Source organism: Taudactylus pleione, unplaced genomic scaffold (assembly GCF_031769625.1).
Source record: "Taudactylus pleione unplaced genomic scaffold, aTauple2 ptg000251l, whole genome shotgun sequence".
In the NCBI taxonomy this organism is placed as follows: domain Eukaryota; kingdom Metazoa; phylum Chordata; class Amphibia; order Anura; family Myobatrachidae; genus Taudactylus; species Taudactylus pleione.
In genome coordinates, this window is record NW_028284653.1 from 1,305,404 (window position 1) to 1,317,554 (window position 12,151).

Genomic DNA, 12,151 nt, shown 5'->3' on the forward strand with positions numbered 1-12,151 from the left:
ACTATGTCATATCATTTTATGTATTTTTTCACTCACTCAGGATTTAAATTGTTCTTTAAAATAATTAATGACTTACATTTTTTGGTACATATATCTATTATGCTATTTTCCTATAGATATTGCATGTACTTCTTAGACACAGGTGATTATTAATTTTTTTCATATTGGTTAGCTATTTCTGCAGGTTCTAGGACTATGTGCTTTTAGTTCAGTGGTCGTACAAGAGTATATATTTTTTGCTTATTACATTTTGAGGGTCTTATTATGATATATTTATATATGTTATTTTCGCTGTTTATATTTAACTATGTAAGTCCACATATTAGTTGTCAAAACAGTGCGATCAACCTGAACAGGCAGACAGCTTGATTACAATTGCGTTTATACTGCCTCTATGGTTCTAATGTTTTGTCTGTAGGTAATATACCACAAACTGGGTATATAAGAAATAGATACCTAGATTAAAAATTGCATATATCATGTAATATAATCGTCAAGCAAATATAAAAGCCATACAGGGTTTTCATTGTTGAGATCATTGTTTCCTTTACGTTTCTTTGGTGTTTCTTTCACTCTATTAATTGCGGACAATCTCATTTGAGTAGTTCTCTCATTGGGTGTCCAATGCGTAGCGTATGACACTCAACAGCAGAAATGAAATGTGAGTAACGTCCCCTTTAAACTGTTGTTTCTAAGGGCAACCTGCTCTCCGGTAATCTCTCACTCTTCCTAGATAGCATTTAGCAGAGATGAGGAGAAGCAGAATGAGGAGTAGCAGTCCTATGCTCTGACTTTTCTTATTGTAATCCCACACCCAGATCTAATATGTATGATGTTATAATGGGTACAAACTGATATTCAATAGGTATATAATACTTTGACTAAATTGATATATTTATTGAGATATTATATTTCGCCAATTAGGAGGACATCACACTTGCTTCTTTACCTGATATGAGAATATATGCAATATTTATTTAAGTGCAAGTTGTTTTTTTGTTATATGTTGTACGTGTTCTTGTATGTTATAAATTGTGTGTCAATTGGGTAAAGATATGGTCTTCTAATAATATATGACCTATTGTTTTAATAATCTATATTAAAAGTTATATTTTAGGGGTATTTGTAGATGTATTCCTGCCCCCCTCTTTTCATTTGACCTAAGAGTGCTCACCAAATAGAGTTTCTTTTTCTTTCCTCTTTTCCGTTTATACCATTATAATTGCTGCCATGGAGTATTGAAGAACAAACAGCTTAAGAAATGGTCACAGCAAGTTCTTCCCGATTACCCTACTGTGGTACCAATTAAACACCTAAAGCTCATGAATAAAGAAGGTATGGAAATTGCTCATAACCTAGCCAATCCTAGGAGATGGCAGATGACAAAACTTCTTTTGCACAAAGTGTTATAGATTTAGCATAGGAGGTCCTAATACCTTAAATGTAGAGATCTGTGTCTGGATACAACAGGAACACAGATTTCTGGGGGCGTTAAATATAGTTTGCGTTTACCCTTATCCTGCTTTATTAGCTAGAATTGTGATCATACAGTGATCACTCGTCTGCTGCAGTCGCATCAAACAGCCCCTTTGGCGCACCTGGTCTGTGACAGACTGCTAGCGACGGGCATCTTTTTGTCAAAAATGCGTCCAAGTTGCAATATGATGCGACTAGGACACACCAGAAGACACGGATTCATTTGGTAGGGGACACTAGTATACCTGTGTGAGACTTTCTTTCAAATGAGCATGCAAAGTGCTACGATACAGTGGCCAAAGCTTTTTTCCATGCCAAGTTCCATTACAGTCTCTCAGTCGCACAAATATACAAGTGTCACAGGGTCCTGGTGTGTCCTAGTCACATTGCATTGAAACTTAGATGAATTTTCGTCCAAAAAAGACCCCCGATGCTAGCAGAGTTGCACAGGATCTGACGGCTTTCACGCAAAGCATATTGCGCTGCATGGCGTATTGAGGCTAGATGAGCAAGGACACATCTGTATTGCAGGTTTTGTTTCGTTTTATTTATTTTTTTAAATAACCACAATTACTACGATCCCAAAAGAATTTTTTTTTTATACTGGGATACATAGCGGAAATTTGTCAAAGCTGAGAGAGAGATAAAGTACCAATCAGCTTCTGACAATTTTCTATCAGTCTGTAAAATGACAAACTGATTGGTTACTACTTTATTTTTCACCAAGGCTTTGATACATCTACCCCAGTATTAACTAACCCAATGCTGTAGTATTCAGATTCAAAACTGCAAATCGGTTAAGTCTGTTTAAAGTGTTCTATATAGTAAATAAACATGTGCCAACTGCATTGCAGGCATGGATTAGCAACCGAGAAGTGTGTAGTATGAAGTGTACATTCCCCTCAAAACAATGTACAAAAAAATGATGTATTGAATATCTTTAATTACACAGTTACATTTAATGTTAAATATACAAATCAAAATCAAGTATTTATTTACATTTCATTATTTTAACATTTACTTGATACAAATAACATTTAAAGACACAAGCAAACATTTAAGCAGCAGTTCATTTTCTATGTGTGTTTCTAACCCGAACAGACCCAGATCTCATTTTGTTCTATACATGGCTGGCATATCTCACAGCGATTTCTTAATAAAGAGCCAAATATTCCTTGGTGATTGAGAGCCATAGTTTAGCTTTTTGTCCTCTTTCAGATATTCCAATTTAAACATTTAAAAACGTACACATTGAGTCTAAAAATCTGCAATTTATTTTCTGGTTTTTCACAAAAAAAAAAAAAATTCTCCCAGATTCACTTATAAAACATTTGCACGATCTTGTAGCCAGTAAATTGGCCACGATATAAAAATAACTGGATTGTTTTGAGAACAGAAACAAAAAAGAGTGAATCCATGTACTCAATTATCTCAGATAGGGCGATGAAGAACATTATTGTACTTCATGCTTTGGGCAAACAGTTTATAAATAAATCACTCTTCTGGATTACAGTCTCACCAGTGGTGCCCAAAGCCCATATTTTAAAACTGTAGGAGGGGATAATCCAGTTCCACATTTTCTTTGTTCATTGCAGGACTCAACTTAATAAGAGGCGAACTCAGATCTATCAGCTTAAAGAAAAAAACAAATAGGTTACTGTAGAGACAAACACGGGATATGTGCTTCAAATATAACTCATGTGACTACAGTATCCTATAGGTCATTTAAAAAGGACTTCTTTTTCCCTTCTCTTAATTACCCTATCCCACCCCTGAGTAAGAGACATTTTCTTAGCATAGTCCAGCACTGCCTGTTGACTGACTGCTTTGACCCGGATATCTCACTACAAAAAGGTTATACTTGCAGTCCTGACAAGCACATTATAATTTGCTTTAGCTAATGGGATGGTGCAGAAAAACAGATTGCATAAATTCCACCAGGCACTACAAGTATATGGAGTACAACAGCACACTATATAAAGCAACCAACAGTAGCTGTCCATCATCACAAGGTCAGTAAGGACTAAAAATATAGGTTAAGGCTGCAGGGTTTATGAATAATTGAAATGCATATGTTTTATCATTAATACACAAGGGTATTCTTACCTGCCCAACATTAGCTGCTTTCAGTGGAAAAAGCCTCTTGTTCACTTCAGGCGTGTTAGAGAGATCAATTAGAGGCGGACTATCATTTTCACTAGATGATGGTTTCCTTACTTTATCATCAGCCTTATCCACTTCAATGTCAATCAGTAAAACCTAGGTAAGTATATACATTGAAAGGCTTAGGGGTATATTTATTCAGTCATATTTGCAGAAAATACTCAGAAAATTGCCACTAGCTCCTACAGTAGTCTCAGATTTGGGTGCATTACCTCATGATGTACAGAATGAGCCAAAGGCTGTTGCCTCTCAATTTTTGCAATAGACACGGTTTTATTTTCTGGAGAGAAGTTTAAGGAACAGCAAATGGCAGAAGCAACACCGTTTTCTTCACAAGGTGATGTCGGACTCTCAGGGGCCTTGGTCTTTATTTCCTCACACTCTGCAGGCCTGGAAGTAGATTGCATATTGTTGCAAATGAAAAATGATATAGAAACTCCTCTTACCCCCACTATGTTTGTTAAAAAGGATATAAATTTGTAATTAATTAGCACCTTGATAATTAAGACTTATTTTAATGGTTGTAAGAATGAACCTAATTAAAGGCGAGATCATTTAATAAAATATCACCTTACCATAAAGGTCACACCTAAGTTATGTGATGTAGTGGGGAAGTCAGATTTATTAACATCAAGAAACACTGCAGAGGAAGCAGACAATGCCACAAATGTGTTTATAGCCTGCACTAGGCACAAAAACAGCAATCAATATGCCTTTGACCCCTTCGCTGCAGAGCCAGTTTTAGTACTTGTGCTGGTCACGTTCCCACATCAATGTCAGTAATCACTATTGCTGTAGTCATTTTGTTTTCCAAAGAACTTTGAATTTCCAGAGAAAAGTATTAGTTGGCCTTCGCCGCGTGAGAAAAAAAAAAAGACGCAAACAGGATTTTTTGTATTTACCAGTAAAATCCATTTCTCCGAATCCATGGGGGACACTGGAGCATTATGCTGGCATATAGGTAGTGGTGGAGAAGCCTGGCACTTTAAGAATTGGATAAGTCTGAACTGGCTCCTTCCCCTCCATTCTCCAGCAAGCTCAGGTATTGTTAACAAAGGCCCTAAAGAAGAGAGAGGGAGGAGAGAAGAAACCCAATGTTCAGAAAGACACCCCATGTCCCGCATGGATTCGGAGAAATGTATTTTACTGGTAAGTACACAAAAATCCTATTTTCTTCATCCACTGGGGGACATTGGAGCATCTACACTGGGAACATCCCAAAGCGTTCCTTAAGGGAGGGGAGCTCTATGGTAGACCCTTGTGGCACACCGGTGATGTGGAAGCATAATAAAGACCGCTAAAAACAAGCCTATAACTATGGGCAGCAGAGATGCCAGCAAAAGCCACACACACTTGTCCAGTGTACAAGGAACAGAGAAACACCACCACCGAATATGCACAATGAAGAAAAGCGAGCTAATAAAAATAATAAAAAATACACCAAGGCCGGTCAGTCAGAGGCAGAAAAACACTTCCCTGGGAAGCAAAACCTGGAACCAGGAAGACTGCAAAGTATTGCTTCTAACCACTCCATAAGAACCTGGACAAAACCAGGGAATAGAAAACCCAGAGGACAAAAGGCAGGGACTGCCAAAGCACGAAGTCCCATAGCATATGGCTTCCACACCAAGTACAAGAGCAGAAGCCTAGGAGATATCCCAGAGGAGCAAAAAAAAAAAAAAAAAAAAAAAAAAGACCACACCCAGCGGTTCCTTAATTAGAACGATAAAAGCCATAAGACCAAAAAGGAGATGCCAGAGTAAAACAGATATCCCGCCGTAAGCCAACAACCTGTGCCTCCAGTTGTACATAACCTGACGTACTTGAAGGCAAGACTTACGGCCACTCACACCAGGAAACCTAGAACCACAGGTTCTCAAACAGTGCATGTTTTCCAGGACTTCTCACAGAAACAAGTGAAATAAATAGCTCCATCTGTGGATCTTTTAAAATGGGTCTGTGAGTAATGAATACACCCGTGCACCTGTTAGGTGACTTTGAAAATCATACAGGACAAAGAGAATCTGTCCCACACAAGTCCTTTGTCCTGTCCATGTAAATCCGGAGAGCACGCACAACATCCAAAGAGTAGCATTCCTACTAGGCTGTTTCAGCGAGGCGCCACGCCTTGCCCCATTTCTGAAGGGCAGAAAGCACCCTGTCCTCCAGTGCGGCGCCCCGCTGGATCAGCCTGAGGGTTCTGTCCTTCACCCGCGGACCGCAGTCTCCCACGGGTGGGGAAACCTGCAGAGCAGTGACCACCGCTGGTGAATGGACGCCGGGCACATGACCCGGCATCCATTCAGTGTGACCGCGATGTTTGGGGGCTGCCCAGCATGTCCGTAAGTGCCGGGCACGCCCCCAAGAGTAACAAAAAGGGGACACATCATAAAAGGACATGCCCCCTTTTCATTGGCCACGCCCCCTTTCCAGGCGCGCACAGATGTGCCCTAAGCTCTAGGTCCGGCACCCTGCCTGCCACCGTACCTAGAGTGAACACTAAAAGAGGCATCCTCCGGTGAGTAATCCGGAACTTGAAAAGGAACCACAATCTCATGATTGATGTGGAACCTAGAAACAACATTAGGAAGGTAGCCTAGCCATGTCCTGGTGAAAGATTAGAAACAGAGCGACAAGACAATGTGCTCAAGTCCAACACCCGTCGGGCAGAGGCTATGGCAAGGAGGAAGACAGTCTTCCAGGTAAGCCAACAAATGTCTACAGTGTCCAAGGGCTCAAAGGCGAAGACTGAAAGGCTCTAAGAACCAGGGAAAGATTCCAAGGAGCCACCGGTGGTACAAACTGGGGTTGTACGTGGAGGCCACCCTGAAAAGCAGTCCAAACATCAGGCAACAGCGCAATCTGCCTCTGAAAGAGGACCGAATAGAGCTGAAATCTACACCTTTAGTGAAGCAAGGCGGAGGCCCAAATCCAGCCCCACCTGCAAAAAGGAGGGGACTCGAGAGTCGGAATGACCTAGGATTAAGATTCCTAGCGAACACCAGTCAAAGTAAGTCCTCCAAACTCGATGATAAATCCTAGCTGAAGAGGGCTAATGGTCATTGGGCATAGTGTTAATGACTGACCTGGAGAACCCCATAGCTCTCAAGACTGATGTCTCAAGAGCCACCAAGTCAAAGCGAGACGGGACAGATCCAGATGAAAGCACGGGCCATGAGATAGAAGATTTGGCCGCAGTGGAAGGCGCAGAGGAGCGTCGATGGAGAAGCCCTGTAGATCCGCGTACCACGCCCTCCACGGCCAATCAGGAGCCACTAGGATCACTGTGTCGCCCTCCAACTTAAATTTTCGGAGGACCCGCGGAATTAGAGAGATTGGAAGAAAGATGTACATGAGTGGAAAGGTCCACTGATCCTCCAGAGCATCCACCAGAACGGCCCCCAAATCTCTGGTACGAGTGCCGTACCTCGGGATCTGGTGATTGTGTTGAAACGCCATCATGTCGATATACGGCAAATCCCCAGCGAAGAACCAAGAGCTGAAAGACTTCCGGCTATAGGGCCCATTTGACCGAATGCACATCCTGGCGGCTTGAAAGTCAGCGTCCCAATTTTGTACTCCGGGAATGTAAACCGCTGACAGGGATAGAAGATGCCTCTCTGCCCAAAGAAAAATGCGGCCGACATCCCTCATGGCAGCACTACTGCGAGTACCACCATGATGATTTATGTAGGCGACAGCCATCGAGTTTGTCGGACTGTACCAGGATTGGGCGACCCTGAAGCAGAAGTATAGCCCGACACAGGGCCCTGTAAACTGCTCAGAGTTCGAGAATGTTGATCGTCAATCAGATCTCTCGAGCTGACCACTGTCCCTGGAAAGTTTGCTGACAGGACACCGCCCCCCACCCCCAAAGACTTGATTTGTCCCACCGGGCTAGTCTCCCCAACTGGAGAGGCCGGGAAAGAAACTGGGCATACTCCATCATGTCGAAGGTGGAGACCAGAGAGCCCAGAATCTGCAGGCAAAAGTAAATTGACACCCGGCAGTGAGTAAAAAAAAAAAAAAAAAAAACACAAAACACAAAACAAATCCTGGACTGTAAGTCCCGAACCTTTTCTGCCGGGAGGAACACCCGTTGAGCCCTGGAGTCCAGTAGGGCCCCCAAACACACCATTTCCTGAGAGGGAGTCGGAAAGGATTTCTTCCAAATGATGACCCATCCATGTGCCTGGAAAAGAGCCACTGTGACCCGAACGTGCTCCCTGAGAATTTGCGGGGACTGGGCCAGGAGAAGCCAGATAGGGAAAAATTCAGATTCCCTTGCTCAGCTACCGCGGCGCCAGCTGCTTAAAAGTGACCTGGTGTGGTGGCCTAGTAGGGATGCGGAGAAGACCTGGTCCCACCTGTGAGCACTGCCGGTGTAAAGCCTTGACCGCGCGGCTTCCTGCAACTCGTGAACCCAACTGTCTGTCGTGGTTACCGACCAACACTGGGCGAACCGTAGCAGGCGGCCTCCCACTTTGGGATCCCCCAAAGGGAGGCCGGTACCGTCAGGCCGCAGGTTTGTCATCGGACTTAGGGGCCGGACGTCTGGTACTCCAGGCCTGCTTCCGGGGCTTGGCCGATTTCTTGGGGACAGCCTGTTGGGGAAAAGACTGTGCTCTAGGCCTACCATGAGCCCTGTAAGGCCGAAAGGACGACGTACCTGAACTGGAAGGATCTGCAGCAGACGGGAGACATGCCGATTTGGCTGCCGCCAGCGTGGCTACAATTTTTTCCAGACCGGACCAAATAGGACTTCTCCGTTAAAAGGAAAAGCTTCCAAGCCCTTTTTGGAATCAGCGTCCGCCTTCCAAGATCGCAACCATAAGGTGCGACGAGCCACCACAGCTACCGAAAAAATCAGAGAAGTCAGGATACTGAGATCTAAAGCCGCTTCATTAATTTAAGTGGCCGAATCCCGGAGATTGCCTATCAACTCGGTCTGTTCAGCTGAACAGTCGGAATCGAAAGACGCTTCCAAATTATCTGCCCAGCGCTCCATAGCTCTGGCTACCCAACAAATGGCCATAGCCGGCCTGGCTGCCCCCCCCGCGAGGGAATAAACTGACTTTAGGCAGATCTCCACCTTACGGTGCATGGCATCCTTCAAGGAGGACATGGGCAACGTGGCACTTCGGACCAGGCGTGTCACATGGGAATCCACCTGTGGCGGGGATTCCCATTTAGAAAAGTAATTGTCCGCAAACGGATAAGCCACTGCTAAACGTCTTTGAGGCCGATACGGTTTGCCAGGATGTTTACACGCCTCCTCTAAGTGGTCCACCAATTGACCCGAAAGAGGAAACACTGTGGCGTCACCCTTAATATCCTTGAAAAAGGCATATTTGGATTTTGATACCGGAGGTTCATCATCCTCAATAACTAAAGCAGTGCGGACTGCACGAATAAAGCCAGGAATATAAACCTTAGACTTAGCGTCCGACTCTTTAGTACGGAGAGGTTCTTGGTCCGAAAGATCCAGAAACTCCCCATCATCGGTCGTCCAGTCGTCATCCTCATAAGGAGTGGGCAGACGCGCCACGGGCCGCTTGTGAGGCCGCAACACAGACTCCCCTTGTAACACGTCCGACAAATGCTGTACAGAACTTGTCAGAGAATTAACAGACGCAGGCTCCTGAGAGACCTGAGGAGGGGAAATAGGGAGACTGTGGGATACCAGTTAAGAAATTAATCCCTGCACTATCAGCGCTGATCCTCAACTACACAGACAGAGAGTCTGGTAGAACACTGCGCTGCATACACAGACCTGTTTCTTTCCGCCCTGTTGAGAATATTTCTGGACTCTCGCATTGCCGCGCGGCTGTGAGTCCCCTCTCGGCGATTGATATACGCAATAGCTGTGGCGTTGTCTGACTGGACTTGAACGCTGCAAGAAGAGCGTAAGAGACTGCTCGTAGTTCTAGGACATTGATTGGCAAGTGAGACTCCTGGCGTGTCCAAAGTCCCTGGAGTTGGTTATTCAAGGTCACCGCTCCCCAACCACAGAGACTGGCATTTGCGGTCAGTAAAGTCCAGTTCCAGATGCCGAACAGACGCCCTGCCGTCAGATGATTCAATCGGGGCCACCAGCGCAGGGAAATGTGAGACAGTGGAGATAAGATTACCAGACGGTGCATCTGCAGATAAGACCCGGACCACTGGGCCAGAAGATTCAGCTGGAAAGTTCTGGAGTGAAACCTGCCGAATTGGATAGCTTTGAAAGATGCTACCATCTACCCTAGGAGATGTATGCAAAGGTGTATTGAAGCCCTCTTTGCTTGAGGATCAACCAAACCAATTCCTGAATGGCATGTGCTTTGTCCAAAGAAAGGAAAATTCGGAAAAACGTTGAAATGGGATCAACTGGGATTTCTGGAAATTGATGATCCATCCGAGTTGTATAAGCAACTGTTGTGTCAGAGCTAAGTGTTCCAATAAACTTTCCCTCGACGAGGCTTTGAGAAGAAAGTTGTCCATGTATGGAACAATGTTTACTCCATGCGAGCGAAGATTAGCAATCATCATCGCCATTATCTTGGTGAAGATCCTGGGGGCCAAAGTTTGGTCAAACGGCAGGGCCTCAAACTGATACTGGGAATCCAGGATCGCAAAGCAAAGAAAAACTTGATAAGGCTTCCAAACGGGGATGTGTAGATACGCATCCTTTATGTCCAGGGAGACCATGTACTCTGCCTGTTCCAATTCTTCAATGACCGAACCTTGAATCTGTGATAAGTTAGGTATAGATTCAAGGATTTCAGGTTCAAGTTGGGTCGAACCAAACAATCTGGTTTGGGAACCACAAAAAGATTGTAGTAAAATCCCAGGGTCCTTTGTGAAGTTGAAACTGGAACCAGAACTTTGGAGGTCAAAAGTCTGTTGATTGCCTGCTGAAGGACCGGTTGTTTTCCCAGGATCGAAAAAAGGAGACCTGTGGTTAAAAAACAAACTGGCAGAGGGAGAGCAAAGTCGATCTTGTAGTCCTGTACAGCCAAATTGCACACCCAGGAGTCTGTACATGCCTTAGTCTGGACTTCTGCAAACCGCAGAAGGCGAGCCCCCTCCTTAGGGTTCCCATAGGCGGGACTGGAGCCCGTTAAGCGACAGGTTTGTCTGCAGGTTTGGGATCAGGACGACAGTAGCTGGCAGCCTGGCTTCCTCTGGCACGACCGCCTCTGGAAGAAGAGGAAGCTCCCCTTTGTCTGCCTTGGAATTTTGCAAAAGGAAGGTCCTTTAAAAAAATAGACCGGCGCAGAAGGCAGCAATAATTTGGAAGAGGAAATCCATTTGTCCAGCTTGGGTCCGAACAAGAGGTCACCTGTAAACGGGAGTCCTTCCAACCGCCTGCTTGGATTCTGCATCTGCCTGCCAGAGACGTAACCACAGGGCTCGACGAGCGGCAACAGCTGAGGCCGAAATCCTGGAGCCTACCTGGCCAATGTCACAGGAAGCTTCTCCCAAGTATACTGCAGATTCCTGCATGTGTTCACCAAGGATGAAGAGTTCCGAACTGAAAGTATTGGATCTTAGTCCCTCCGTTAGTTGCCCAGCCCACTTTTCTACGCCTTGTTGACCCTAGAGCCTACAAGGGCTGGTCTAAGAAGGGCACCAGCTGAGATGTAAATGGACTTGAGAGTCATCTCCATCTTGCACTCAGATCCCTCTTTCAAGGTCGTAGCGTCTGGGACAGGAAGTGTAGTTTTCTTGGAAAGACATGAAATAGAAGAGTCCACCAGTGGAGGATTTTCCCATCTATTTCTATCATCAATTCTAAAGGGAAAGGATACAGGGATAGAAAACGGTGAGAAAGTTGGAATTTCAGGTCAGGATGCTTCCAAGCTGTCATCTCTTCATCTAATTTAAGCGAGACAAGAAAAGTTAGCCTGGGTTTAAGGTTCTTACCAAAAAGATCTGCATCCACTGATTCCTGAACCTCTGTATCCGATACACGAAGAACCTCCCGAACAGCGAGGATCAATGCCTCCACACCCTGACGGGGCTTCTCCATGTCAGAGCCCTCCACCGTTTCGCCTACTCTGTCCACCTCCTGTGAGGAATTAGATTCTTCTTCAGACTGGAGAACAGGGAGGGTACGCTTCCTGGACTGACAGCTGATGTCGACATTAGATGTTCCTCTTTTAGAAGAAGAGCTCATTAGCTAAACTAGGCTATCAACTGAACGGGTTAACCCCTGAGCCCAGTCAGTGACTAAAAGGGAGGACTGAAGTACTAGGAGCCTCCCCCATGTAGCTTCATTCCTTTTCCTGGAAGCGGCTAACTGACGTTAAGTCCGCCAAAACCCCTGTGAAGACTGCATCCAGGGTGGTGGAGTATTCACATCCTGGGGGCAATAGAGGGCTCTGCATCACATACCTCACAAAGGGTAGAGCCTTCAGAGTGGGCATGAGGAAACTTTCCTACACCCAGTGCAAGCAAAAATGTTGCGAAGTTGTTTCAGCTGCCTTAGCCGTCATCATACACACAGCCAGAAACGCACACACAGCAG

General features: G+C 44.9%; 1 protein-coding gene across 4 annotated transcripts in view; it reads right to left on the reverse strand.

Annotated features, from left to right (window-relative positions):
* Positions 1 to 2,399: 2,399 nt before the first annotated feature.
* The window catches only part of GTSE1 (G2 and S-phase expressed 1), a 51,851-nt gene continuing 42,099 nt past the window's right edge, over positions 2,400 to 12,151 (reverse strand). For all 4 annotated transcript variants that reach the window (XM_088480258.1, XM_088480257.1, XM_088480255.1 and 1 more), the window contains 3 exons: positions 3,852 to 4,029; positions 3,583 to 3,735; positions 2,400 to 3,108 (listed from right to left, as the gene is read on the reverse strand). In XM_088480258.1, coding sequence (XP_088336384.1) covers positions 3,019 to 3,108; positions 3,583 to 3,735; positions 3,852 to 4,029 — 421 coding nt within the window. In that variant the 3' untranslated portion in view covers positions 2,400 to 3,018. The remainder of the gene's footprint in view (positions 3,109 to 3,582; positions 3,736 to 3,851; positions 4,030 to 12,151) is intronic.